General features: G+C 50.8%; 3 protein-coding genes across 5 annotated transcripts in view; 1 reads left to right on the top strand and 2 right to left on the bottom strand.

Moving 5' to 3' along the window:
- IFT140 (intraflagellar transport 140) overlaps positions 1-523 on the top strand; it is a 40,194-nt gene extending 39,671 nt beyond the window's left edge. The window contains exon 30 of one of the 2 annotated variants that reach the window (XM_072348839.1): positions 46-523. In XM_072348839.1, the coding sequence (XP_072204940.1) occupies positions 46-249 (204 nt within the window). In that variant the 3' untranslated portion in view covers positions 250-523. The remainder of the gene's footprint in view (positions 1-45) is intronic. The other variant, XM_072348838.1, reaches the window with a different exon arrangement.
- TELO2 (telomere maintenance 2) lies at positions 467-14,419 on the bottom strand. Of its 2 annotated transcripts, none has more exons than XM_072348841.1 (20): positions 14,037-14,419; positions 13,497-13,774; positions 12,896-12,964; positions 12,442-12,589; positions 11,988-12,090; positions 11,547-11,615; positions 11,233-11,374; positions 10,763-10,899; positions 10,216-10,304; positions 9,564-9,674; positions 8,878-8,966; positions 8,493-8,584; positions 7,659-7,775; positions 6,959-7,030; positions 6,268-6,438; positions 5,483-5,574; positions 4,652-4,751; positions 4,227-4,291; positions 3,480-3,595; positions 467-1,404 (listed from the first exon to the last, which is right to left on the bottom strand). In XM_072348841.1, exons 1-20 carry the CDS (start codon positions 14,300-14,302, stop codon positions 1,301-1,303), a joined length of 2,430 nt encoding a protein of 809 aa, XP_072204942.1. In that variant the 5' UTR covers positions 14,303-14,419; the 3' UTR covers positions 467-1,300. The 2 variants fall into 2 exon arrangements, with proteins under 2 accessions (XP_072204942.1, XP_072204941.1); XM_072348840.1 differs by having other exon boundaries at positions 9,564-9,677; positions 14,037-14,418.
- Positions 14,402-21,383, bottom strand: RNPS1 (RNA binding protein with serine rich domain 1). The gene is made up of 7 exons (XM_072348842.1): positions 21,267-21,383; positions 18,402-18,557; positions 17,934-18,125; positions 17,595-17,697; positions 16,659-16,812; positions 16,085-16,226; positions 14,402-15,437 (listed from the first exon to the last, which is right to left on the bottom strand). Coding segments are annotated over exons 1-7 (855 nt in total). The 5' UTR covers positions 21,269-21,383; the 3' UTR covers positions 14,402-15,331.
- Between the last annotated feature and the right edge of the window lie 3,928 nt (positions 21,384-25,311).

Below are 25,311 nucleotides of genomic sequence, written 5' to 3'. Positions count from 1 at the left end.
GGCCACACACCCCTCCCTGCAGGTGATTTCTGTGCTTTCCTTTAGGCTTACCAGTACCTGGAGCAGATGCGGAAGAGAATTCCATGCACAAACCTGACCTACTACATCAAGCAGCAGACGATTGAGGCGGTTCACCGAGGAGCAGGCGTTCCCATCAGCCAGGCCTTGGTTCCAGAGCAAAGCCGGCACAGCGGTGTGGAGAACAAGGATGTGGAAGAAGAAGTGGCTGATGAAGTGGAAGGTCCCTGACACCTCACAGTCAGCAGCAGCACGACTGACCTGAGCACTGCTTGTTTACTCTGCACTCTTCAGGTGTCACAGACCAGTCCAGCAGCTGCTGCCACAAACTTTTTGGTTATCACCAAGACATTTCTTTTTTTCTGCTCGACTCTACAAGCAACAGGATTCAAGTGGTGGATGATTTTAAGCGCTGCAGACAAGGAGCAGACTGAGCCCAGCCTGGTATCAACCTCAGCTTTTGTATTTTAATAAAGAAATTAATAAAAGCTGCGCAGTGTCAGTTCAGGCCTTGTTTGAGGAGGTGAAGTGAGGGTTTGTCAGCCCAAATTCTCGGCTGCAGGTGCCAACATTACTTCTTTCCTTAGAGAGTAAATGGGGCCAGGAGCTTGGGCAAAAGTCAAACTACTGCCCTTCTCCTGCAGGCTCCCCCCCTCAAAGCTGTATTTAAATATTATGGGCCCATCCAGACAAGGAAGCTGGATGTGCCTCTGAATTGTAGAGGGGTTGAGTTTGAAAGAGACCCCTGGATGTCATCTGGTCCTACAGCCCACCTGTCTCTGAGTGGGGTCACCTACAGCCAGCGGAGCTTCTCACTGCTCTGAACAAGTCACACTTTAGGAATGAAGTTTCCTCCTGGCACAGATGGGACCAGCTGCTGTCAGGGGATGTCACAGACAGCCCTGGGAGGTAAGTGGCTGCTTCCAGCCCTCCTGTTTTTCTGACAAGAAGTTTGCTATGAGATCTTCCCTGTATTTTTAGCAGAGCGTTCAAACCTGCCAAGGTTATAAATAGCTGGGGTGGGGGCTGGGGGCGGGGGGAGGATGGCAGCGCGCTCCTACCTTCCTGCATCTGTACACCCTGTACCGGATAGCAATAGCTCACTCAATTGGCCTCCACTACAAAGTCCAGATGTCAAGTCGGGTTCGCTGGCTCACAGCGCTGCACCCTTCCCCCTTCTTCCTCTTCTCCAGCCAGGTGACCGCTGAAGAGGCCCCAGCAGTGCCTACATGCATCCAGCTGGCAAGAAGACGAGGTTCAGGTCATTTCTTTCACCCTTCATCTAGGAAGGGGCAGTTTCCAGTTTCTTCTTCAGGTTCTCCATTAGTAGCAAGTTCTGTAAGGCCGACCTCCTGCAGTCCCCATCTGGATCTTTCTCCACCACATCTGCAAAGGAACAATCCAAGGTTAAGTTGGAAACTTAAAACGTGCTGCTTTTCACCCAACTTGTCTGTAACGTTTCACAGACCATCACAGACCAGCATTAATGCGGCAGCAAAACATCTGCCAGGCCAGAATTCACACTTCTCCCCTCGAGCCGTCCAGAAGATTCTGCAGCCCGTCCACCAACCAGCCCGAACACAGACTGCACTTCAAAACACAGATGCAGAACGTTCTGCAGTTCCTAAACTGCTCAGTGCTCCCTCCTGAAATGCAGAGACGGCACTGGAGGAAAGGAACCTCAAGGCCTGCTTCTTTAACACCATTTTCTGCTGGTCTTCTGTTAAACTGGAACATTTTTATGCTTTATGGAGAATGAAAGGGAGGGGATGAAGCTGCTTCAAGCAGCTGTTATTTCAGGGGCCCTTCCCGAGCCTGCAAAGTACAAACCAGGATGCGCGCAGGATGTCTGAGCAGGGGGAGCCTGGAAGAGCAGGGAGCCTGTGCGAGGATATCCTGTACGCACAAGCAGTGTGCTCAGAGCCCAGCACTGTCAGCCCAAACACATGACTCATTCAGATTGAGCAGAGCTATTTATAAACCCCGGGAGGGCTTCACTGCAGCGTTTCCACACTCCCTCTATAGAAAGAGAAAATGGGCAGAATACAAGACAGCTTACTGCAAGCTCATAAGCTAAGGGGCTGATGCTGGCACTGCTGCTAACTGCGGGAGCACAGACCTTGAATTGCTGCTGCTGAACGGGCCGGCACCAGGATACACTCAGCTCAAAAGTTCCCCAGGACAGTTCCACTGCATTTGCAAGGCTGGGGGGAGGAATTCCCTCAATTCCTCAGCAGCTGCCTTTGAAGTTCCCTAGAAACGCTCAGGTATTTCCCTCAGACCTGAGTGGCACAAGGACAGGCCTCTCTCCAAAGCCTGCCCTCATCTGCAGAGCAGCAAGGAGGAGCCCAGAACCAACCAGGGAAACAAACTGCAAAGCCACAGCACAAGAATTTGTGCTTCAGGAAGAGGCTCCAGAAGGACACAAGTTTTAAATGGCACTTCAATGACAGTTGGCTACACGCGGAGCAGAGCTGTGTTCTTTAAGCTTTCTGGATACACCATGGAGCTCACGCATTCCCACCAGCATCTATCGCACAATTTCTAGGCAGCAGCACCTCGTGAAAAGCCTGTTACACTGCCTACAGGCATAAAAGATGCTTCTAACCCTGTTCTCCTCCTTCCAGCTCATTGAAACCAGGCTACACACTGCCCTCATTCTGTAAAGAGGGCCACAACACGCCTGGAAAGGCGTGTAAAAGGAAAGCTTTGGGGCCCACAGGGCAGCTCTCTTTCTCTTAAAGGCCGCAGAGCTCTGCAACCTGTGAGGATCAGAGGCCGCCTGTGTCAGTGCTGCTTCCTGCCTGCTCCCCGTGGGAAACCAGCTCACCAAGAGGGGGAATGGTGAAGGAAATCAAGGCAGGGAGTCACACAAGGGCCACGCAGAACACAGTGCAGGCTCCGGGAGCACAGATCACACAGCATCATTTCCTCTCGTGCTCGCAGCACTCTGCAATACGCAGCAACCACGCACTTGTGCAGCTCAAGCTGTGCACTACCCGTAAAAACTGGAGTCTGCACACATTGTTCAGCACAAGCTGCTCTCTATCATGGGCTGTTATTTCCTTCAGCAATAGGATGTCGGGAGATGGGGCTCTTCCTCCTCCTATAGAATGTGCACATAGCATCAAACAGCCACATAAGCCTCGTACGTCACAGCCTGGCTGTAATGTGCAACGTGACAGTGTTCTGCAGCTCCACAAGGAGTGCTTGTGTGGCAACTGTTCTAAATGTGCGGACAGCTGCACTTGGAGATGCCTCACACACCTGTTTGTGCTTTAGATACCCCTACAATACACGGTGTGCTCTGCTACCCGCCCCAGACTTATAGACAAGCAGTGAGTGTTTATCACGTGAGCGTGGCGCACGATACAAGCACACACTGCTGCAGCCACACTTTTAAGGAGATGCAAACTGCAGCACCGGCCAGGAAAGCGCTGACATTGCCCACCACATCTCACCTTCCAGCCAGGACCGAGTCTCCAAAAGTTCCTCTGTCACATCTTGCAGAAGATGCTCCGCAGGGACACTGAGGAGTATGGAGGAGACACAGGACAGGAGCCCCTGGCGCACATACCTGATGGAGAAAGGCAAACCAGTCAGAACCTGCAGCTTCCTGCTCTACCTTGAGTTGCTTCTTATGGCTCCCATCAAGGCTTCTCCAGTTCCTACTGTCTGTGATTACAGTAACCACTGCCACCTTCCTACTAATTAGGAGTGTAATTATGAACCAGTTGGCATGCTGCTCACATAGGGAGCCCCTGCCACACCGGGGCTCAGAGTGCACAGCACAGCGCAGAGACCTGGGAAAGCCTGAGGTTCAAACAGAAATTGTGTGTTTACAATTCCTACGTGTCTTCATCTCTTTCTAAGTTGAATGCTGGAGCTGCATCTAAAGTTCTCTGAGCTTCTTCAGCTGAAGACATCACAAGGACAGCTGGAGAAACGTGCCCTGCTTCTTATAGGTAATGACTGTACCTCCACACTAGAAGACGCCAACTAAATCCCTGTGTTTGTTTGACATTAAAGCCGTGCTTCCATTACATGCTCTACAAATGCTCAAAGGAGCACAAGACCAGAGGTCAGCGTTGACAAGAACGGGTGAAGTCACTGGCATTTCCAGCCAGGTGTTAGAATGGGACGAGGCCAGGCTGTGCCACCAGCTCACAGGGGACCTTTAAGAACAAATGCATCCAGCTACAACTCACGAGTCAGTGTGGAAACGCAGCGCCCAAACAAACTCCAGCAGCGCTTTTCCCATTGCAGTAGCCGCCTGTAAAACAGGATGATGAAAAACACTGAACGCCTTCACAGTCACTTCAAAGGACTGGGTCTCAATACACAGAGCTGTGAATGCCAGGGTTAACGGTTATTTTACAGAAGAGAAAATTGAGGCAGCCAAAAGAACTGATGTGCTCGACTTCCCATAGAAGTTGAAAGAAAAACAACCAGAAGCAGCAGAAGGAAGTGCAGGGAAGCCTGAATCCCACACCTCCCTCCTGATCATCTCTCAGCCCTCAAGGACTCCTCAGCACGGTGACCCAAACTCAGTGCAGGCCTCAGAGCCCACTGCTGTGCGCAACAGCACCTGTGAGCTCCCAGGCTGGAACTCATTCCACACCACCTTTCTTACCATGGTGTTGACAGCCAGGTACATCAGGACTGCTAACGTGTGGACCAGTCTTCCAAGGACAAAGTGATCTTCTCCCAGGAGATCAAACGTTGACAGAGGCCTGCAAGTGCAAGACAGAGTTCTGAAACAGCGACAGGGACGATCTCTGGAATGGTTGGGGTGGTTGTGAGGAGCAAACTGTCCCACGCAGAGTCCAACACAGACCACAGCTGCTTGCTCACAGGTAACATCCTTTCCACTGAGGATCACTTGCTCGACCAGCAGCTTGGCTTTATTAGAAAACTGCACACGAAAGCTAGAACTGCTGCCATCCTAAAACAAACCATTCAGACAGATAGTACAAGAATCTTGATTCCTGTGGGATCTATTACTGATCCTTCCTTTGGTAAACAAAGACTTGAGTGATTGACAATACTACGTGTCCTGGAACACGACCAAAAGAATCCATCCTGCTGCCAGCACCAATTCTGAGTTAATTTCTGTTACAGAGGGCAGCCTGAGTCCAGCGGCTTTGTATGAACTCCTCAAGGCCAGCCAAGATGCTGCTGGGCACTGCAAAAATCCTCACCCTGTGGACCTGCTGACCAGCCGTGCTTAGTAATGCATTCAGGTATTGCAAGGTCTCACATATTCCCATCCAAGAAAACCACATCAGTTAAGTGGGAGAGCAGAAAGTCTTCCTCAGTACGCTTTATCCATGAGCCAGGCATCAGTGTGGTGTCACAAGACCCCCACACAACTTATGGGCTCTATTCTGAGGCTCTCAGACAAGCAGAACAAGCAAGAGATCCACTTGAGTTGTCAAGCCCACATCCCAAGGTGTTCACTCACCTGTCAAAGTTCTGGATCAGTGGAAAAAAGAAGTGTCCAGCAAGAGAACTGAACTCATTTGGACCAGGAGGCTGTTCTGCCTGAGACTGACCCTGTCCAAAAGAAACATAAAGTCTAGACACAGGATGCAGCACCCACAGTTCTACGTTCATCTACTGCAGCATCCCACTGACAGCTATTGCTTACTGAACACCTATGGCTGCTGCTTTCCGGGCCAGTCACCTCACTCCCCACTTCAGATCCTCTCACACTTCCAAATATTGCACTAGAAGGTATCTCAGTACTGCTGGGTTACGTGTAAGAAACAAGAATGGAGTTTTGGAAAGCAACTTCTCCATGATGAACCACCGGGGAGTTACGGGACCTGGGAAACTGGCAGTAATTTATCTCCCTGAAAAAGAGAGGAAGGCTGAGACGGTCCACTCCCGATGCAGCTGCACTGAAGGAGGATGCTCTGGGATCTCTGAGGTGCAGCCACAGCTCCCTGCAGTGGCCAGACAAGCTCAGAACATGCAAAGAACAGCCAGAGCTCTCCTTCAATGACAGACAAGGAGACCAACATTTATTTTCATTCTCTTCCTGGAAGAGAAATACAGGGTTCGGTCCTTCCTATGGCAAAAAGCTGAGCAAAATGCTAAAGTGAAACTGAGATGTTAAGTTATCCAGTCCTGCCTTTGGTTGGGTTCAGTTTCACGTCTATTTTGCTCTTTCCAGATAAAAACTACAGCAATCCCTACTGTCCCAGTTTCTGCTGGATTTGACGTTTGTTTCTGCCATGGCCTCACCTTAGCAAACCTCCTCGTCTTGCTTTTGATTCTCTCATCAACAATTCTTCTCCAGTCCTTGGAGCTGCCACTCTCAGGAAGGAGCTGGATACAAGGTGTTTGGGCACCAGAATGTTTGGGCTTCCCACGGCCTCTGGGATGGGACAGTTCCTGAGCTGCTAAAACCAACACCTAGAAGAAAAGGAGGGATGTGTTAAAATAGGGATAATCTCTGTACTAAGGAAACAAGTCAACCTGCACCCAAAGCAACAGGACCAGCAAGGCAGAAAGGCACAAGTTTAGAATTAAGAACTGCAAAGCAAGTAATTGAAACCCAGTCGGTGGACTCTGAGGAAATGGTCCAGTCAGTCACTCTGCCCTGAAGTAGAACAGCAGCCACAGGCAAACTGCTGACAAAGAAAAAGCAAAGAGATCCCGGAACGACGACACATCAGGAGAAAGCGGCTGCTTTGTGGCTAAAGATCATCACGCATCTTTCACTCTGCGAGCAACAACTGCTGCCTAATTCAAATACAACAGAGGTATGAGCAAGAGAGGAATGGCAGGCACAAATAGTAACTAAGAGATTCCCATACACTTGCTTCCTCCTCACCTCTCCTACAAGGAATAAAGGTCATCCCATTTATCTTAGGGACTCTGCACTGGTGCAACAAAGACATAACAAGTGGGAAGCGAAGAGAGGAGCACTTACATCGAGAATATCCATGCGCTGACGTAGGCTGTAGTTCAGAGAATAGAACTGGGAGGTCAAGTACTGTGCAACCTGTGCAGAAAGATGAAGGAGCGGTGAGCCCAGCCTGTAAGCAGCCCTTCTATCATTCTAAACATCCTAAATTCTCCATCTGAGGCAATGCCCAGTTTCCTGTCAGCTAACAACAAGGCCCTGAGATGAGGGAAGAAGAGCTCTCTAAGAGTAGGGGAAATCAAATACTTCCACATCTCAATTCTCCCAAAGGAAGCAAACAACTAATGGGACTTTGCCATTCTTCTCTCCCCCCAACACAGAGGAATCCAAATAACCATCATGGCAGCTGACTACAAACACCAGGCTTCTTTTAGAGAAGCCCAACGTGCCTCAGCTTCCTCCTGCATAAAGCCATCTTTCTTTAGTGCAAAAAGTCCTCACTGAATTTGCCTCATCAGGTACACCCATGCACACAATGTCCTTTAGCCCGTTACAGCTCTCAAACAAGCTTCTGCTTTTCTGTTGTTTGTTATCCATTCCAGACCCTTCAGTGCACAGCCCACCCCTGAGGCACTGCCAGACCTGAACCAGCTCTTCACACTGCTTTTAACTGAAGCTGCTTTTACCAGACCAGCAAGAGACTTCACCTCCTTCAATTTCTGCCTGTGCCTCAACTGGAGAAAAGGAAGCAGTAAGAGGGACTAACAGGAATTGGATCAGTGGTTAAAACAGCCACTTGTGCCTTCTGACGGAGCTCAGCAAAGCCTTCCAGGCAGGTCTTCTCCTCCAGATGCAACAGTATCTTTGCCAGCTCCACGCTGACCTGCTCAAAATGAGACAAAGGGAATCCCGTCACTGCAGGTGTTATCCTTCTCACGGGTTTTACAGCACCATCCACTTCCACTTCTAATGCTTTAGCACAGGGGGAATAACATAGGCCACAACATGCCCTTTACTCACAAGGCAGAAATAACACATTAAGATCAATATCATCAAGATGGAATTCTCAAAACATAGAACAAAACCCTAAGCTGATTTCTCTATCCACGTTCACTTTTCACTTTGGCTTTGTGGACAAATGCTAACATCATGAGATAGGAAGACCTGTCACTACAATTCATGGCTTAAATCCCATTTCAGGTGTTCTCTGCCGGGTCACTGCGAGCAGTCATCATCTCAGCCTCTCTGTCCTAAGTTCCTTTCACTCAGGCTTTTAATCCTGACAGTACAATCCTACCTGCTCCCTCATTAGTGAGCTACATTTGTGTGACCGGCAAGGTCTACTTGCAAACATCTGTATCTCAGTGCTGGAGCTGCTCAGTGCCACACTGCTGCCTTCACCTTTGCCTGCTTCTTTGTGCTCTGTAGCCTCAGCTCAAAAGAAATGATTGCCTTCCATTTCCCTTCCCAAGCTGAAAGCTCACAGTTCAGACACGCAGTAGCTCCATGGGTTGCTCTGCTGGGGAAACTAATCTCACAAGGGCAAAGGGACAACCCCGTACCAGAGTCCACTGGTAATTATTAGCTCACACTGCTTCACCTCTCTTGTTGCCGCTGGATTCTTTCGAACCAAGCTCTCAAGAGCCTTGACAGCTTCTTCCCATTTGTCCAGATCTTCAGAACCTGTCAGTGCTGAAGGCAAACAGAAGGCAGGTAAGATAATAACGGAATGGTTCTGCTCAGGTATACACCCCAACCTTCCTCTGACAGCACTTTGGTTTTTTGTAGGAAGGCACAGCTGACCCAGCACACAACCAGCATTAGGAGCCAGACTGCAGCTCTTCATGAGCAACAGTTCAGCACTTGAGCCCAGATAACTGAAAAATGCAGCTTCTCTGGATTGGCTCAGATAAAAACAAACCGAATGAGACCACTCTCCTCAAAACAGTAAGAACAAGATGAAGACTCAGCCCCAAATCTCACACCTTCAATACAGTCTCGAATATACACTGGAGCCTTAGTCTTCTTCAGTTCTTTATCCTCTGACATGTCATAAGGTATAAGGTCATCATCACTGTAAGCAAAATAAAGACAGGAGTTAGCCCATGGGGGAAGGCTACTCTTTGCCCAGCTAACCTCAGTAAAGTAAAGAAGCAGCACAAACACCACTGTGACACCACTACTGCTGCAATGCAGATCAGCATGGCTGGAGCCCAGCCTGAAGGGGCTCCCTGGGAAGCTGCATGAATGACTGAAGCTCAATGAAGGAGCAGTTCTGTAAGTGGATCTCCTGGCCAAGTGTAGGTAGGGATCAGCTGACCCAGAGGCACGAAGCTGATCTCTGAGATTCCTTTATATACTTGTAAAAAGCCAGGATAAGACAAGTCCAATGATAAAATGATAATATATCAATAAGTCCAAGCAGTGTCTCATAAGCCAGTCAAATTGAATGAGTACAATGGTTGTACCTGATGGTGGCTTTGCTCCAGCTACTGACAAGCATTCTTGCATACAGTTTCCTACATGATGTCTCACTTTGCTGAATACCACTCAGCTGAACAAGGTCTGCTCCCTCATTCTGCTAAGAACAAAATCTGCTCCCTTCTCTCCAAGTCTGCTCTTAAGAACCTACTGTTTCTTTTCCATTTCCTACCAGCTTCTTGCCTCATACCTGTCAAGCTCCTCAACATCTGACTCCTCATCCGGCACCACCTGAGTCGTTGCTGTAGGTGATTTGCTGTTACTTTCCAATACTGGTGGCAGTGCATCTGTGTTCTCATTCCTGCTGTAAGCAATGAGAAACAATAGAACCAATAAGGTGACAGTCTGTTTTCTTCAGCAAAAAGCTATCGGTGCCATCAGAGCCCTGCAGCCTCAGTAGTGCTGCAATTACTTGTTCACTACGATCAGCTGTCACACAAGCAGTTCTAACACATGCTCCCATTAGAACTGTGAATTTAAATTAATGATACTGCATTCTAACAGCGGTGCATTAGTAAGAAAATAAAAGATTACCCTGGATGCCAGTGTACAACTCAAAAAAGGTACAGAGAAAGGCAAACAGAATGATCAGAGGATCAAAACTGATTACACACAAGGGCTGACTAACAAGGTGAGGGCTTGTCTGGAAGGGGAGGACAATGATCGACAAAAAGGGAATGAGCAGAACTAAAAAGTTCACTCTCAAACACCTCATCTTTTCCAGCCACAGACCCTAAAGATGATCAAGGGAAAAAAAGACATAAAATCAAGCATAACTTTTCCAGTTACTCGGTATGTTTTCCGTATTTGCTACATGGAAAGGAAAAGTAGCAACATCTTACTCATTGTCTGGGAGACCTGGGAGGACACCGAGTGGAGCGGTTTGTACCAGGAGGGACTTCAGTTCTCTTGCTTCATCGTCTTCTTCATACTAGACATTGAGAACAAGCGTTGCTGCACTGTAAGATGGCAGGCAAACCCAGTGTGCAACACCTGACCCAGAGCTCTGCACTGTGCAAATGGGGACTGGATCATCAGCTGAACACATATCAACCCCTTTTGTTTCAATCACTACCAGCAGTAACATACTAAGCTGCAATGAGATCTGTGCCGTGCAAAATCTTCCCCCCTGTATTTCATGGTAGCACTTGGTCAGACCTTGTCTCAATGTTATTTATAATCTTTAAAACATTTAATAAGCGCCAATGCAACAAGGTGAATGAATCAGGTTTTTAAAGAACAAATGGGATTTGGAACTGGATGAGCATCGTGGGCCTTTTCAACGCAGGCCATTCTATGATTCTATGATAATGCTCCGGCTCACCTGGCTTTAAACTTGCATTTCCTCTGTGCCCCACATACAGAGAGAAGTTTCATCATAACCTTTACCTGAAACTTCAGGACGGGCCCATCCGTGTTTATCTTTGAACTAATGCTCTCTGCCACTATCATCCCCAGACGCCGTATCTGTGGCAGGCTGCTCTCCAGGTGGCACTTCACACCCTCCATCATGCTCGTGAGAAGTTCTGCAGAACACAGACAGCACATAAACAACGCCAGAGCTAAATGTGTGCCTTAGAGGTCATCCAATGAAGGGCAGAAAGGTAAGAAGGGCCTGAGCGAGCAGCTGCCAGAGAAAACAGGTTATAAATTCCAGCATCACGAGGCAGTAAGAGGCCTCATGAAGTAGAACGAACTCCAGCCTGAAATGGACCAAACAGGTCATCCCAGTCAACCTTCCTACAAGTGAAAAACAAGGCCACACATTTTGTTTACCTACACATCAAAACAAGATCATCATCTCTTCCCAGTCAGACTTCCTGTTAAAACACATCCACTCCTCTCTGCTGCCAGCTCACCTTGTCTGCAGCTCTCTATTTCGGGTTCCTTCAGGTGAGAAAGGCAGATAAGGATGGCCTTACTAATATACTGCTGCTGCTCCACTGGGGAGTGTTTCACCGCACTGCTGCTGCCCCAGGTCTCCAACAGCTCCTGCAGCACCTGATTCAGAGTATAAATAGCTTTGTTTATCCAAACCAGCTTGAAATGGATCTTTTATATGTGTAAGTCGGAACAGCAACAAGAGGGACTGAGAGAAGCCCCAAAACTCCCCACTCATAGGGCAGAATTTTTTCCAACCGGACACCTCAGCAAAACCACAACTTAACCTCACCTTGATCAATAAGGCACGACGAAGACCATCCAGGGCCAGATAGCCGAGAAGATTCTGCAGCACTGCAGTCTGTAAAGAGAACCACAGGTCTTGCTTTAGCTGGGCACAAAGTCAGCATCCAGCGGTGCTGAACATGTACGTTTAACTTGTTCAACTTCCCAACATGGAGGACAGGTTGGCAACATTCAAACAGAAAAGCTAATTAAAAAAAAAAAAAAAAAGTAAAAATAAGAACAAAAAAGCAACTCATGCAATTGCTGATGAAACATATGGAAAATCAGGACAGGAATACAGCACCTGTACCGCCAAGACCAGACAAATACAGAACAGACACAGTCTAGACTTGGAGCTGAGCTAAATAACACATAACCCAACAACAGCAAATTGGTACAGTGGGAAAGGCTGGCATTGCTACGCTGCTGTTCAGCACAGAGCCCTTACCGTGTAGCCATACTGCAACAGCAGCATCTTCTGCGTCACGACAAACTGAGCTTTCTTATTTTTCACAACCAGGTTCCCCAGCAACCTAGACAAGACATCTGCCCTAGCAAAACAACAGCAAAACATCAGGAACGTACGGAGTCATTTTCACACTGCCTCTCACTACGTGGGATTCTTCGAGCAGCTATTTGCAACGAAGCGAACACCTCTAACTGTTAAGAGCCAGGCAGTGGCTGCAAATAAGGTCTTTTACTTTACATGCCCTGGCTCAGGTCTGTAAGGAACAGCGCAGGTTCCAGCTGAGGGGGAACAATCAGCAATTCTGCCCCTGGATCTCTCAGGAAATGGCACTGTAAGAAACTGACCACACGCCTGATTGTGTGTGCCAGCATCTTTTCTAAGTGGCAAAGTTCCAGCCTCTGCTCTGCCTCAGGGAGGAAAACAGAGTTCTTACCCCGGTGCTCTCTGAACAAAACCAAGGACCACCGCCTCCATCCAGCGGTCTGGGACGCATTCAACCAACCGCCAGCAAATTCTCTGCCAGATGCAGTCAGACTTGGTGAGATCTGTGAGGGGGGGCACCAAGACGCTCAGAATTTCCTCTGAAGCAGAAGAGAAAAGAGAGAAATGCATCAGCTGGGCAGAACTGCTGCAATGGCACTGGAGGTCAGCTGCAGACGTAAAGATCTTTACACACTTCATAGCTATGGACCAAATGGAAAGCCGAGGGGAAGGGCAGAAAGCTCACACATTTTTGAGGTACGAACACATCACACCTGTATGAGATAAAGGAGTGTCACCACCTATCACATCTGCAGCTGAGCGGCCTCAGAAAGCAGAGAGCAGCCTGTGCTGCAGCCTGATCCACAGCAAACCCTCAGAGCTACCGGGGCAGGTAGAACACTCACTTTGTCTCCCATGAACGCACACCTTTCCCAGAATATGTGAAATGAAAGAGACGGAGCAATCCAAGCCACCTGGAACGAAACAGATGGAAGCTGAACAAGATCAACACCAGCGTCTCCCAAAGGCAGCACACACACACACACACACACCTACAGGGCCAGAAGTCTGAAAATACAGATGAGTTTTCTTCTTTGGAGGTATGGCTTCAATCCCCCCCACCTTAACCTGACTTCAGGTACAAACCAGCCCAGCATTATCTATGTTGAGTTGGAGTGAGAGCACTGAAGTAGCTCAGTCCTGCTTCAACACAACAGTGAGTGAACTGCTGGTTGGTTCAGTGCTGGGCTTCCACACGCTCCATTCAGCACAGCTCACAGCTAAGTGCTGCCAAGGGATATTTTACAGCTCACAGGACTGTGGCTTTCATCAGGACTTTCAGCAGACTCAGTCTCAGTCCTGGTGTTTTATTCCTTTAAGCACATCGTACTTCACAACAGAAAATGGCCTTAAGGCCCCACAACAGCCGTTATTTACACCTCGAGCACCAACCGCGGGGTCCGCGCACAAAACACTGCAGAGGAGCCGCCAGTTCTGCAGTTTTACCTCTGAGCGAAGCGGAGACGTTGTGCAGCACCTGGAGCACCGCGCCGCCCAGCAGAGGGAAGTATTGCTGCGGGAAGAACGCGGCGGGGCTGCGGCCCTGGAGGCTGTTACCGACGAGGTCGGGCAGACACACGATCCTGCCCAGCAGCGCGTCCTGCCGCTCGGCACAGCCGTACCGGGAGCGAGGCCGGCACAGCTCCCAGATGAGCGCGGACAGGCGGCCCCGCCGCAGGAACTGCTCCAGCACGTCGGGCAGCGCCGCCAGCCACCAGCCGGGGCTGAAGGAGGAGAGCGGCGGTGAGCGCCGGAAAGGAGCCGGCCGTGCGGCTGAGGTGTCACCGCCGTAACAGCGCCGTGAGCACCGGCTCCGCTCCCAGAGATGACCCGACCCCGGACGTGCCCGCGGCCGCGTTTCGGGCCGGCAGCCCGCGGCAGGGCTGTGGTTGTGGTTGTGGCTGCGGCGTCCCCCCCAGCCCCGCCCCCCGCGGCCGCCTCCATCCCCTCCCGCCGCCCCGGCCGGTCCCGAGGCGCGGCACTGACCGCGGTGCCGCCATGCCGTCTGTCAGCGCGCACAGCGCGAGATCGGCCGGGCCCTCCAGGAAAAGGCTCCGCCACGGCCCCGCCGGCTCCTCCGGCCCCGCCGCCAGGTTGCGCAGGAAGGCGCCGAGTCGCGCCCGCTCTCGCTCGCCGAGCGCCGCCGGATCTCCCGCCGCATTCAGGGCCGCCCGCACGGCGCTCACCGCCTCCGCCGCAGGACAAGGCCCGGGACCGGCCGCCTGCAAAGCGCTCTCCAAGGCCGCCGCCATGATGGAGCACGCCCGCTTCCGGCCGCCGTGTGGCGATCAATGGTGGCGCCGGAAGAAGCTCCCGCCCGCACCGCTCTTAAAGGCGCAGAGCCCTTATTTCTCAACCCTACTGCTTTATTCGATAGTCGCTCGTCCTACACAAGTACAAACACAACGTGGCCCCAAAGGCTCCAAAGTCATACAAAACGACACAAAAATAAAGAAAAAACAACAAAAAGACTTTATAGTATTGACTGTACAACAGGTGGTTCTCTGCCTTTCCCCAGGCAGCAGCACGGCCTCAAGCCTCCCTCTGCAGTTTCCTTGCAGCAGTTGCTCATCAGTTGCTAACTGGACATTTGTGAAGCAGAAGCTCTTGCATTGACTCCTTAAGGGACCGAGCAGGAAACTCAGCAAAATCTTTAAGAAAAGGTGGAAGAATCAATCAGAGCAGCAGCTACAAACCCGCTCTCAGGATCCCCAGCTTCCTTTGTGAAGCACTACAGAACATCAGTGTGCAGGAACGACTCGTTATTTGGGACTGGGAATAAAGCAGCAGCTCAAGGAGTCAGACTGTGTGATCTGGACTCGAGCCCCTCAGACAGTCCCAGCAATTGTGCTCACTGCCCCCCCGTCCTGTTCTGCAGCGTTTCCCAAACAGCTCGAGATTCATTTCATACACTCATCTATCTGTACAGCACACAAAGCATTCCGAAATCAGCAAGCTAACTGGAGAAAGGGGCCCGACCAGCCCTGCACAACCACGCACAGATGGTGGATTTATAGCCGGGAAAAAACAAGAATAAAACATAAAATCAAGGCCGTTTGTCAATAATGTCAATTCAATGCCAGGAAACTTAGAAGCCCCGCAGCAGAGGCTGCCTAATGGCCAGGAACTGCTGCCGTCTCCTCTCTGCTCACCTTCACTGCCAGCATTCTCTCTCCCCCTCTCTCTCCCCCTTCCTCGCCTAGACCCATTATAAAAAAGGTACAATATTTATTTTCACGGAATTTAAGTTAAAAAATAAAAAGCTGTCCATTCTTTTTGCTTTATCGTGAAGAGTTGGAGCTGGAGCGGCTGCGGTGGCGCCTTCGTCCGGGAGACCTGGAGCGCGAGCGCCGGCGAACAGGAGATCTGCGGCGCGGGGAGCGGGACCTGGCAGGGAGGAGGAGAACATTCCTATCAGGAGACAAGGGAACAGCTCCAGAAAGGTCACCTCACCTGCCACCTCTGCTCATCGATTCCTTTCGCCCCCTTATAAACCACTGTGAAAGGGAACCAACAGAGAGCAAACGGCAGGAGGCGAAAGGGCAGCCCAAACAGGAATAGCCCAGCAGGAATTTTCTAGCTGCCATCCCTCTGCTTCACAGCCTGAAAGACGGCTTCATATCCAAAGAATAGACAAGAATCTCATTTTCTGTTTCACACAAAACAAGCAAGTTCGTTCTACATCAGATTCTCCTTAATCTGAAAGGCTCATCTGAGACTTTGGCTCCTGAAATACTGTTCAGTATTCACACAGCTCACACAGCACCACACACACACTTCTCACAGGAAGCTCAACTCTAAAGATAAAGTGCTACAATCAGTCTGTACAGCCACCAGTATGACACCAGGGTTCCAGGCATGGAATATTAAGACCAACCTGAGTTCAACTGACACCCAGAAAGTGACTGTTTTGTTTTAAACTGTCACTTGGAGCGGACAATCAAGTCCAATGGGACGAAGTTGTCCTCGCACTGGGACTTCATGATGAATTCTTGTTACAACAAGAAGGAAATAAGAACTGCCACAGCTCTCACCTTCTCCTCATGCGAGGGGGTGACCTGCGCCACATGGGTGGTGGTGGCAGCATCCTCCTGGGTGGGCTGAAGCGCCGAGGCGGCGGTCTGGGTCGTGGTGCCAGTACAGCTGTGGCAGTGATCTCCTGCCCATCGATCTGCCCTGCTCAGAAAGTCACAAAAATGAAGTCAGCCTTTTCCAGCACCAACAAACCAAGTGACAGCGATTCACAGCTCTGACACAAGCAGCACAACCCCGTGCTTCTGTTTCCACCACACTCTGAAGTTATGCTGACCAAACCACACACACACCAGATTTCTTCACCACGTATCCCATCAGACATGGATCAAGGATTTTCATAGAGACTTAAATGATATTTTGTTTGGAAAAAAAAACCCAAAACATTTTAATAGTTCTGTATTTTCTTTTCAATCTGTCCTGAAACCATAGAAAAGCCCCTTTGGGCTGAAAACAGAATGACATCATGTCAGATCAGTTCCCCAGAAGGTACCCAATCATCTCAATCTCATTTTCACATCAAATCCAAGAACTTCCTTCAAAGCCCCCAGCCTCCCTGCAGCATTTGACACCTACCTCCATCCATGTGTTTCAGGGCTTTCTCAGCATCATCTGGGTTCTCAAACTCCACATAAGCATAGCCCTTAGAGAGGTGTGGATTTAGCCTGTCAACTGGCATGTCAATCATTTTAATCTTTCCATAAGTGGAAAAAATTTCCATGATGTGATCCTGCCAAAAAAGAGCAGAAGTTAAGGATGTACAGCACTGTTACTGAGCAGGTCTGGCTGGTACAGAGCACACAGCACCACATCAGCTTTGAATCAGTGCCACCTGCAGGAGATACATTCCACTCATCAGGTGTGGAAAGGACACCGGGATTACCACATCCTCTACTGACATCTATGTCTGTTTCACTTCAGATCACTCCTTAACAGAATTACTGGCTGAACACCACCACAGGCTACAAAAGCTGCACGAGTGTAAAAGCCTTCCTGGGGACCTTAGGAAAGTGAAGTTGTGTCCTCAGTTAGAAAGTCTTAAGGTGCAATTCTTAATACTGTTTTTGTGAAGAGCATTTTTTCAGCACCCTGAACTTGTACCTCTGCAGACCTTTAAACTACATTCTAGCAAAGACAACTCCAGCCAGTCCAGCTCTCCTGGAGCTCCTTCTGGTGAACCCCCCAGGTGTCCTTAATGCCTCCCAGGTGATCTCTACTGCTGTACTGACTTCTACAGCTTTCTTCCTAGGAAGGTGGAGCTCTGGGGTACCAATAAGGCACACAGAACTTTTAGCACTACTAAATCTCACAAGCCCGTGCTTAATTTGACTTGAGGAAGTTCTACTGAAGCATTCCACGCTCATCAGTTTGGACATAAAGCAAGAATTTCCAACAGCAATGTTCCAGCAGCAGTCCAGCAACAAAACTAACCTTGAAGGCTTTAAAAAAAGCCACCAGCACACACCCACAAGAGGTGCACCTGCATGGCATTACAGGAGAGCATGCCATTACCTTGGTGACGTTTCTAGTGAGCCTCCCAACGTGCACTTTTGTAGGTCTGGGTGATGGGCTGCGCCGCTTCCGCTCCTTTTCATCTCTCTTGGGTGGCTTGGACCTGATTTTGACACAAAAACATTCACAGTTTTCAGGGGAAACAAGAAGACAAGAACTAGAAGCTGGCATCTGTTTTGACTGCCATTGAAAGAAACACGCCTGTTCTAACAAAATTCACATCTCTAAGTTATGGAGAATGCAAACCATCCTTGGCAAAAATCTGTTTGATCACAACCTTGCATTGTACAAGGAAGTTAACCTGCCCTGTAGGAATTCCTAAAGACAAAGAGAACTCACTTGGAGCGGGACCGCCTCCTGTTGTCATGTCTCCGTCGGGATGGACTGGGGGATCCAGAGGAGCTGCTGGAACTGGAACTGCGTGAGGTGCTGGAGCTGCCAGAGCGGCTTGAGGCAGAAGAGGAGCTCGAGCCACTGCTGGAACCAGTGCTGGAACTGGATCCTGAGCTGGAAGTGGAGCTGGAGCGGGACCTGGTAAGGGAAGCAAAATGTGAGTGGAATACCCAGAAAAAGAATGGCTGAAGCTCTTCTCCTGGTAGACAGAAAGCAACTGCAAGTTATAGCAATGAAAACTGACTCTCCATAGCTCACTAATTCAACCATACTTCACAAAGGCCAAAACCCCTTCCTTTAATCGTTTCATTGTGACCGATGCAATTCAAAGGTTGTGTAAATCTGAGCTGTGGGGAAGTCAGCAAAAGGTGGCTCTGAAAACATGTATTTGTTACTGCCTGTAATGGTAGCTACCTGGTGCTGCTACTCCCACTGGAAGCACTGCGCCTTTTGCGCGTCTTGTCCCGACCACGATCCTTTTCACCAGATTCCTTAGTGGCTGCTTTGTCCTTGGATCGGTCCTTTGATTTCTCTTCAGACCTATCCTTGCGTTTGGTTGGTGAGGGAGCCCTTCAAGAATACACGGCAGAAGGGATTATGGAAAACACACTCAAACAAGGAACAGAAAAGCAACACAAAACACTGAACTTTAAACGTAACTGAAAATCACCACAAGAGCAGAGTTGAAGTGTTAGGTAAAGTTTGAGCTTTTTAGGAAAAAGGAAAACATGTTACATTGCAGAGTAGCAGCTTTGCAGACAGCTGGTACAGCACAAAGATCTTACTGCCATGAGTAAGTTCACCCAGAGATGTATTTTCAACTCCTTACCCTCACTGGGAAAGCCCCAGTGCCCCACAGCATCCCTGCTTTCAGTAGGCCTTGAAAATCTGGAAATATTACCTAGTGCTGGATTTATTATTATTCTCTTTAAACCCTAGCAAACTCTTCTTTTTAATTCCCATTAACTCCGTTTCTCTTCAGAGGTATCCAAAGCAGCACCAAATGGGCCTCACTTGTGCCAAATCTCAGTTCTAACCCCTTGCTGCTGAGAAGTGACCCCTAATTGAAAGCAACAGACCAGCCAAGTGACAAGGTAAGAGCGTTCAGAAACGTGATGAACAGACACAGCACAGCAGACCTGCCGCGCAGCAGTGGCAGCACACCAGAGGACAAGTGAGTTCTCCAGGGCACTGCAGCCAGGCACAGTGCTGCATGGCAATTACAGCCAGCCCCTGGGCCAGCTCGCACCTTCATGGCATACAGACTTGTATGCGTGTTTAAAGTTACAAATTGTGACATTCATGGAAGTACAAAAGATCCTTGCTATGCACTCCCCTAGAAGGCACACAGAGGACATTCATCTCCTACACAAGACATGCATGCAGCTCCTGCCTCTTGACAACACCCTCATCTCCAGAGGAAGCTCTGGTTTCTTCCAAAGTCACCCTATGCAGCAAAGCACATGCTTGGCAGGAAGAGATGGCTGCTGAGTAACGATATAGGCTGGTTTGTTGAGCAGCAGAAATCAGTACGTTAGTTTGATGAGCAATATATTAGTTTAGCAAAAGGAATCAATGAGCACTAGTCCTAAAACTCTCCACTTCTGCTTTGCTTGGTGTGTGATCAGCCTCGTTTTCTCTTAGTTCCCCTTCATAAGCAGCACTGGAGTCACAACAGACTGATCATTGCATTGCACCAGGGGCAAGGACGCTTTCTTTGGATTTTCACACACCTTGTTTTGGAAGTTGCTCATTCTGGCCTAAGGAGCAATGGAAGTTTGCAAAATAGGGGAAAAACAGCTACAGGTCAACCACAGTGTCAGTGATGAAACTGGTGGTGGAAAAATGGGGACAAAGTAAGCGGGCATACAACCATCAACCACCCTCAGTGCAACTGCGCATGCCCAGAGGGACATGAACATACATTAATGAGCTCTTGGAAAAGAATGTGTGTGCCAGTACGCTGCATGTGTACCTAGTAACTGTTTACATGTAGAACCTGAACTCTGAGAGCTCAATTCCAGACATTTCCTATGAGAGGGCTGCATCTATCGCATACTCCATGACATGGAAACACACTGCTGCATTCTGCTTATCCTACCTGAATAACAAAACTGCCTCCAGGTGTATTCTAATAACCTCAAAAAGAATTTGGCAGGCACATTTTGGTGTGAAACCTATTACCTATGCACACAGGAAACATCTCCCAACATCTCCCTCTCTGCAAGATGGGAAGTGAGAGCTCAGAAGACCAGCAAGTGCTTTGCTCATATCCTGCCTGCTGCTGGAGTGCTGGGAAGTGCTGCGTGTAAACAGCAGCCATCAGCATCACCCCTCTGTGCACCCACCGGGCTGGCACTTACCAGACAAAACAGCCAAATGATGCTTACACACCCAGCAAACTCCTGCGAAAGGCAGCTGTTAGGCAGCCCTTCAGCTAACCAGTGTTCTCTCACACAATTAACACAGAGCTTTCCCAGGAAAGTTTCAGTTGGAAAGCTCAGCCTGGGAGATGCAGCCTCTGGGCGCTTTCACCTGTATGTGCTCAGGCATTCACTAGAACACGCCTCCGTAAAGAAGAACATTAAAACAACACAAGGCATTTCTAAGCAACATCCGCCCTTCCAAAAACGGAAACCAAACTCGACATCCCCAACATCTCAGCGTTTGTGCAGCACCCAGCACAGCCCAGCCGGCCTCAGAGCACTCTGATAAGCTGGCCGTTCCCTGCACACAGTGAGCTATGCGGAGCCCTATTCTCATAGAGAGCTGCAGCCGAGGCAACGACCTGGGCTCTCCCTCAGCCTTCCTGCGCGGCTGTATAGGAAGCATACAGGAGTATAGGAAAGTTTTCCACGCGTGATTTAAGGTCAGACCGCTGGCAGGTCAATGCCGCCCGCCCGGCTAATGGCAGCGCGGGGCCGAGGCCGGCCGGGGCTCAGCCGCTCGCAGGCTGCGGAACGACGCCGGGCAGCGCAAGACCCGCGGGGCGCTCCCGGCGCGCTCCTCTCCCGCTGCTGGGCACCGGGACCCCCGGCCCCAACTCCGCTCCAGGCCTCAGGCCCGGCTCCGCCCCGGCCCGGCCTCCCGCCTTCCTCCCCGCCCCCGGCCGCGGTAGGCCGCGGCGCCATCCCTGTCCCTCGCGTCCATCCATATCCCCTCCGTCGGCTCCCGCCCGCTCCCCTGAGCAGCCCCGAGCGGCGGCGAGGCCGCACCGAGCGGCGGCGGGGCGGATGGAGGCCGATGGCCGCACCGGCAGTCAGCGCCCGCCCCACTCACATCCTCGGCGCCCTCCGCTATCAGCGCTCCGACCCCGTCGCGCGCGATTGGCGCAGCGCGAGCGGGAAGAGCCTCCGTGTGGCGATCAGTGATGACGTCACGAGGAAGGGAGGGGAGGAAGAGGAGGAGGAGGAGGAGGAGGAGGGGGGGGGCCTTAAAGGCACCGGCGGAGGTTCCACGCTCTCACGTTGTCTCGGCGGTCGGGCGGCCCGTGCCCCCGTGGGCATTGCCATGTCCGCCTCCAGGGCGGAGTGCGGCGGCAATCTGTTCCGTGATGGCTCCTGGCGCGTGGGGACCTTCCCAATGTGTAGGCATGGTTCTCAGTGTCTGAGCAGCTGTACGGGAGCCTTCCCCTATTGCACCCACAGCACAGCGAGGGCTGAACTGGCTCTTAAAGAAAATAACCCCAAGATCTGGTCACCAGCCTTGCCCCTGGCTGCCCAGAGAATACAACCTCGGATGGAGGTTCACTGAGTTGCTGCATGGGAGAGCAGCCCAAGTTCCAGCACTCCTGGGAATGGCTTTTGGGTGGGAGAAGTGGATTTATGCTCATATTCAATGACGTTTAATGGGCCACAGCATGAGGGGAAAGCTGTGAGCTCTCACTGCCTTCAGGGGGTGTCGTGGCTTTTGGCATTCCACATCATGGCGGAGGTGACAGTGGTGACAGGGGGGCACTGTGCCCAGCCAAGGCTGTGTGGCAGGATGGAGGTGGCCGAGGTGCCACCAGGCACATGGAGTGAGTGGGGAGGGGACATGGGGAGGTGATGCATGTGGAGGCGATGAGGCTCAGGTCAGCAGTTCCAGCAGGCAGGAGGCACTAAGAGCTCAGTGTTTATTGGTTTTGCTCCGATCACGCGTGGTTCATACAAGGAACGGGCTGACTCTGCTGTGCACACAGACACGTGCTGCTGGAGGCTGCCTTGAGAAGTCCTCCAGGCACCCTGAAGCAAAGCCAGGGGTACCCAACTGCCATGGATGGCCGTGGGAGGCGAGAGGTTGTTGGCTGTCCCCAGCCTGTGCCAGCACCCAGCTGTGGTGAGCTGTACTCAGCTGTTGTATGTGCTGCAACAGAGGCATCTCTGAGCTCCTCCCTGTGTTACAGGATCTTTTCATTTCACTGCTACTCCTACAGCGCGGGCTGCTGCACGTGCTGCCTCTAAAGCTACTTCTGCAAGCAAGTCTAACATGCGCTGCCCTCCTGAAGCCGGAGACTTCCGTGCTACTTCCAGCAAAGCACTTTCAGGGCTGCTGGCCTGTCCCTTGTAGGCTGAGAGATGTCAGGCACTTGCTGCTTGGGTGAGGGGCTGTGTGCTCATCCGAGGGGCAAGGTGAAGTGTTCAGGCAGGAGTTTGCAGCCCCAGCGAGGTCCTGTTTCCCACCCTTAGGATTAGATGTTGGGCCCTAGGAAGATTGTGGGGGAGCTGGGGCAGAGCTACAGGAGCTGCAGGCTTTGTGTGCTGTCAGGAGTCTGCCTGGAAGGGCAGCACCACTCAGAGGGTGACCCTGGCAAACACTGTCTGCTCGGAGGCTATTTTCAATGCCTTTATGCTGCTCGTCTGCATCCATTCTAGATGAAATCCTCACTGTTTATCCACTTCAGCTTTTTCCTTCCCCCATTGCTGGCTGGGATGGCTGTCAATTGAGAGATCTGTAGAGGTGTTTTTTCTATTTTTCCTGGCAGACTAAATTAATTGGTACTGTGTGTCCCACATGATATCACAGGGACTGTAGCACAAGGATGTTAAGCACTCACAGCAGATGAGGGAGCACTGCAAGGCCTTGGGGGCAGCCTTTACATTGCAAAGAAGGGACTGAAAAGCCAGTGGATGGGGTTTAGTGGGTTACAGATCAGCACCCAAAACATTTCTACCTACTGTTTACTCTTCTTCCCCACTGAGCCTCTGTCACAGTCTCCCAGTGTCACTGGTCACATCCAACTTCTCTGACTTTCAAGTTCTGCCATATGGGGGAAAACCCTCCAAAGCTCCAACCTCACCGACTCCTCTCTGAATCTGCAGATACTGAACTGAAGCAGCAGGCAACAGCTTCTGCCTGGCACCCCGTGATGGAGCTACATGCTGCCAGCCCCTGGTGTCACTGTGTGTGCAAACCCCATCTCAGTTCAGCCAGAAGGGTCAAGCCAGGCAGCTGCCAGCTATCGATGTCCTCAGCTCATGGAATAGCTTTGCATTCTGCAAGGTACCCGAAACAGGCACCTACTGCAGTGCCTAAGTCAAAAAGAAACTGGCCAGGCCAAGTCATTTGGTGCTTCTTGAGATTCCACCTTCTGTTTCTAGGCAGTGCTTTTTCCTCTTGGTGCAGGGCAGTGCCAGCCCCAGCAGCTGTGCTGGATGCTGCCAGTGAATTCCTGATTAGATCAACACTGCAGCTCTACAAACAAGATGGAGTGTTTATTCTCAAGAAACAACAAACGTACCTGACCTGGCCTCAGCACAGGGAAAGCTCTTTGCCCTTTCTAAAGTAGAACTGCAATATTGAGTATTCCTCCTCCCCTCACTCAGGTGTGCCATAAAGATGCCCTGACCCCTTGCCCCCCCCCCACCAAACCCTTTGGTTCACTCCAGGTCTCCTCCAGGAAGGCTGCAATGCTGCTAAGTTCTGCAAGCTGCCACCACACGCCATGGAAACCGGAGCTGTTGGGGAACAGAAGGAGAGGGAGTGAGGCTGGACTTAAGCTGAGACCAAGGCAGAAGCCTTGCAGTGGTGGGGCAGAGCAGACAGAGAGGAGATGGGATCTCCCTCCATCCTCCTCCCCGAAGCATCCAGGTGTGGAGGCAATGGCACGCAGGCCAGGAAGAAGCAATGGGACAATGCAGGCTGAGCTCAGGACATCAGCCCAACCCCCACACCTTGCAGCACTGCCCGGGAGGCTCCCTGGTTTGGGCAGCAGGGACAGAGGAAGCGGGGAGGAGAGGTGGCCTTCTTCAGGGTCCGTCTGTTTCTCAATCCATGGACACAGGGTTTAACAGGACAGTCACATGTAATGACCACGGCAGAGGGGTGTCGCAAGCTGTGGCCACCTAACCCCACCATGGAGCTGTAGGCAATGGGCAGCGAGGGGAGGGACACGTACCAGCAACTGCTCTAAGTGCTGTCGGTCTCAGGCTGGCTGGCTGTTTCACGCCTGCAGGAAAGGAATAGAATAAAAACATGCAGACAGTTACTGAGGGGAAGACAATTGCATCCTGAAGTGAAAGCAGAAACAAACCAGTGGCACCACCCTTGCAGGGAGGACGCTCGCTAGGGCAGAGCAATGGTCCTCAGCCCAGCGACTGCAGGTGAGACCTACTGATATATCTCATGGCCCAAGGACATGGCAGCTCAGATCATGGGGAGCAAAGTGAGAACCTGCTGGTAGCATCCCACTGCTTGGCTGGGGTAGTGCTCTGTCCTGACTGCCATACTGGGGATGGGAAGGGGAGAGAGGAGAAGCAGCACCACTGGGCTGCTCTTTGCCTGTCTGGTTGCAGAGCTCTTTGTACGCTGACAGCTCCAGCCTGAACTCTCATCTTATTTGCATGGGTGTAAAACCCAAATGGCTTCAGTGTCCCAAGCTGGACTTAACACCTGAATGAATAAGACCAGGGCTGAGCTGTGGCAGTGCAAATGAGCAAATCAGCAACCTGAATGAGCAAATGAGCCCTGATAGAAAGGGACGTCCTCTTCCCAGCTCACTGCCTCCTGGAAGATGGGCTCTCTGAATGCCTTGTCTGCAGTGTGCTTGGGAGGCACCAAGAGCCCTCCTCCACTCTCCCCACCTTCCTCTGAGCTGACGTTGCACTGGTGCAGCTGCCAAGGAAAGAGCTCTAATTATAAACTGGCAGATACTTGGTGTGCCTGAGGAAGGTTACTTCAGCTGTCAAGATAACCTGATGCTCAGGGGCTCTGTGTCAGCTCTAAATTGCCCTGACAGAGGATTTGGGGTGGCTTACCTTGCAGAGCCAAAACAAGGCTAAACTGTATCATTACACATGCATACCGTACACACATGCTGCATATGATATGATATATTGCATACAGA

Source organism: Excalfactoria chinensis, chromosome 14 (assembly GCF_039878825.1).
Source record: "Excalfactoria chinensis isolate bCotChi1 chromosome 14, bCotChi1.hap2, whole genome shotgun sequence".
NCBI classification, from domain to species: domain Eukaryota; kingdom Metazoa; phylum Chordata; class Aves; order Galliformes; family Phasianidae; genus Excalfactoria; species Excalfactoria chinensis.
Note: the sequence above shows the minus strand (reverse complement) of the source record. Positions and strands in the feature narration are given on the sequence as shown.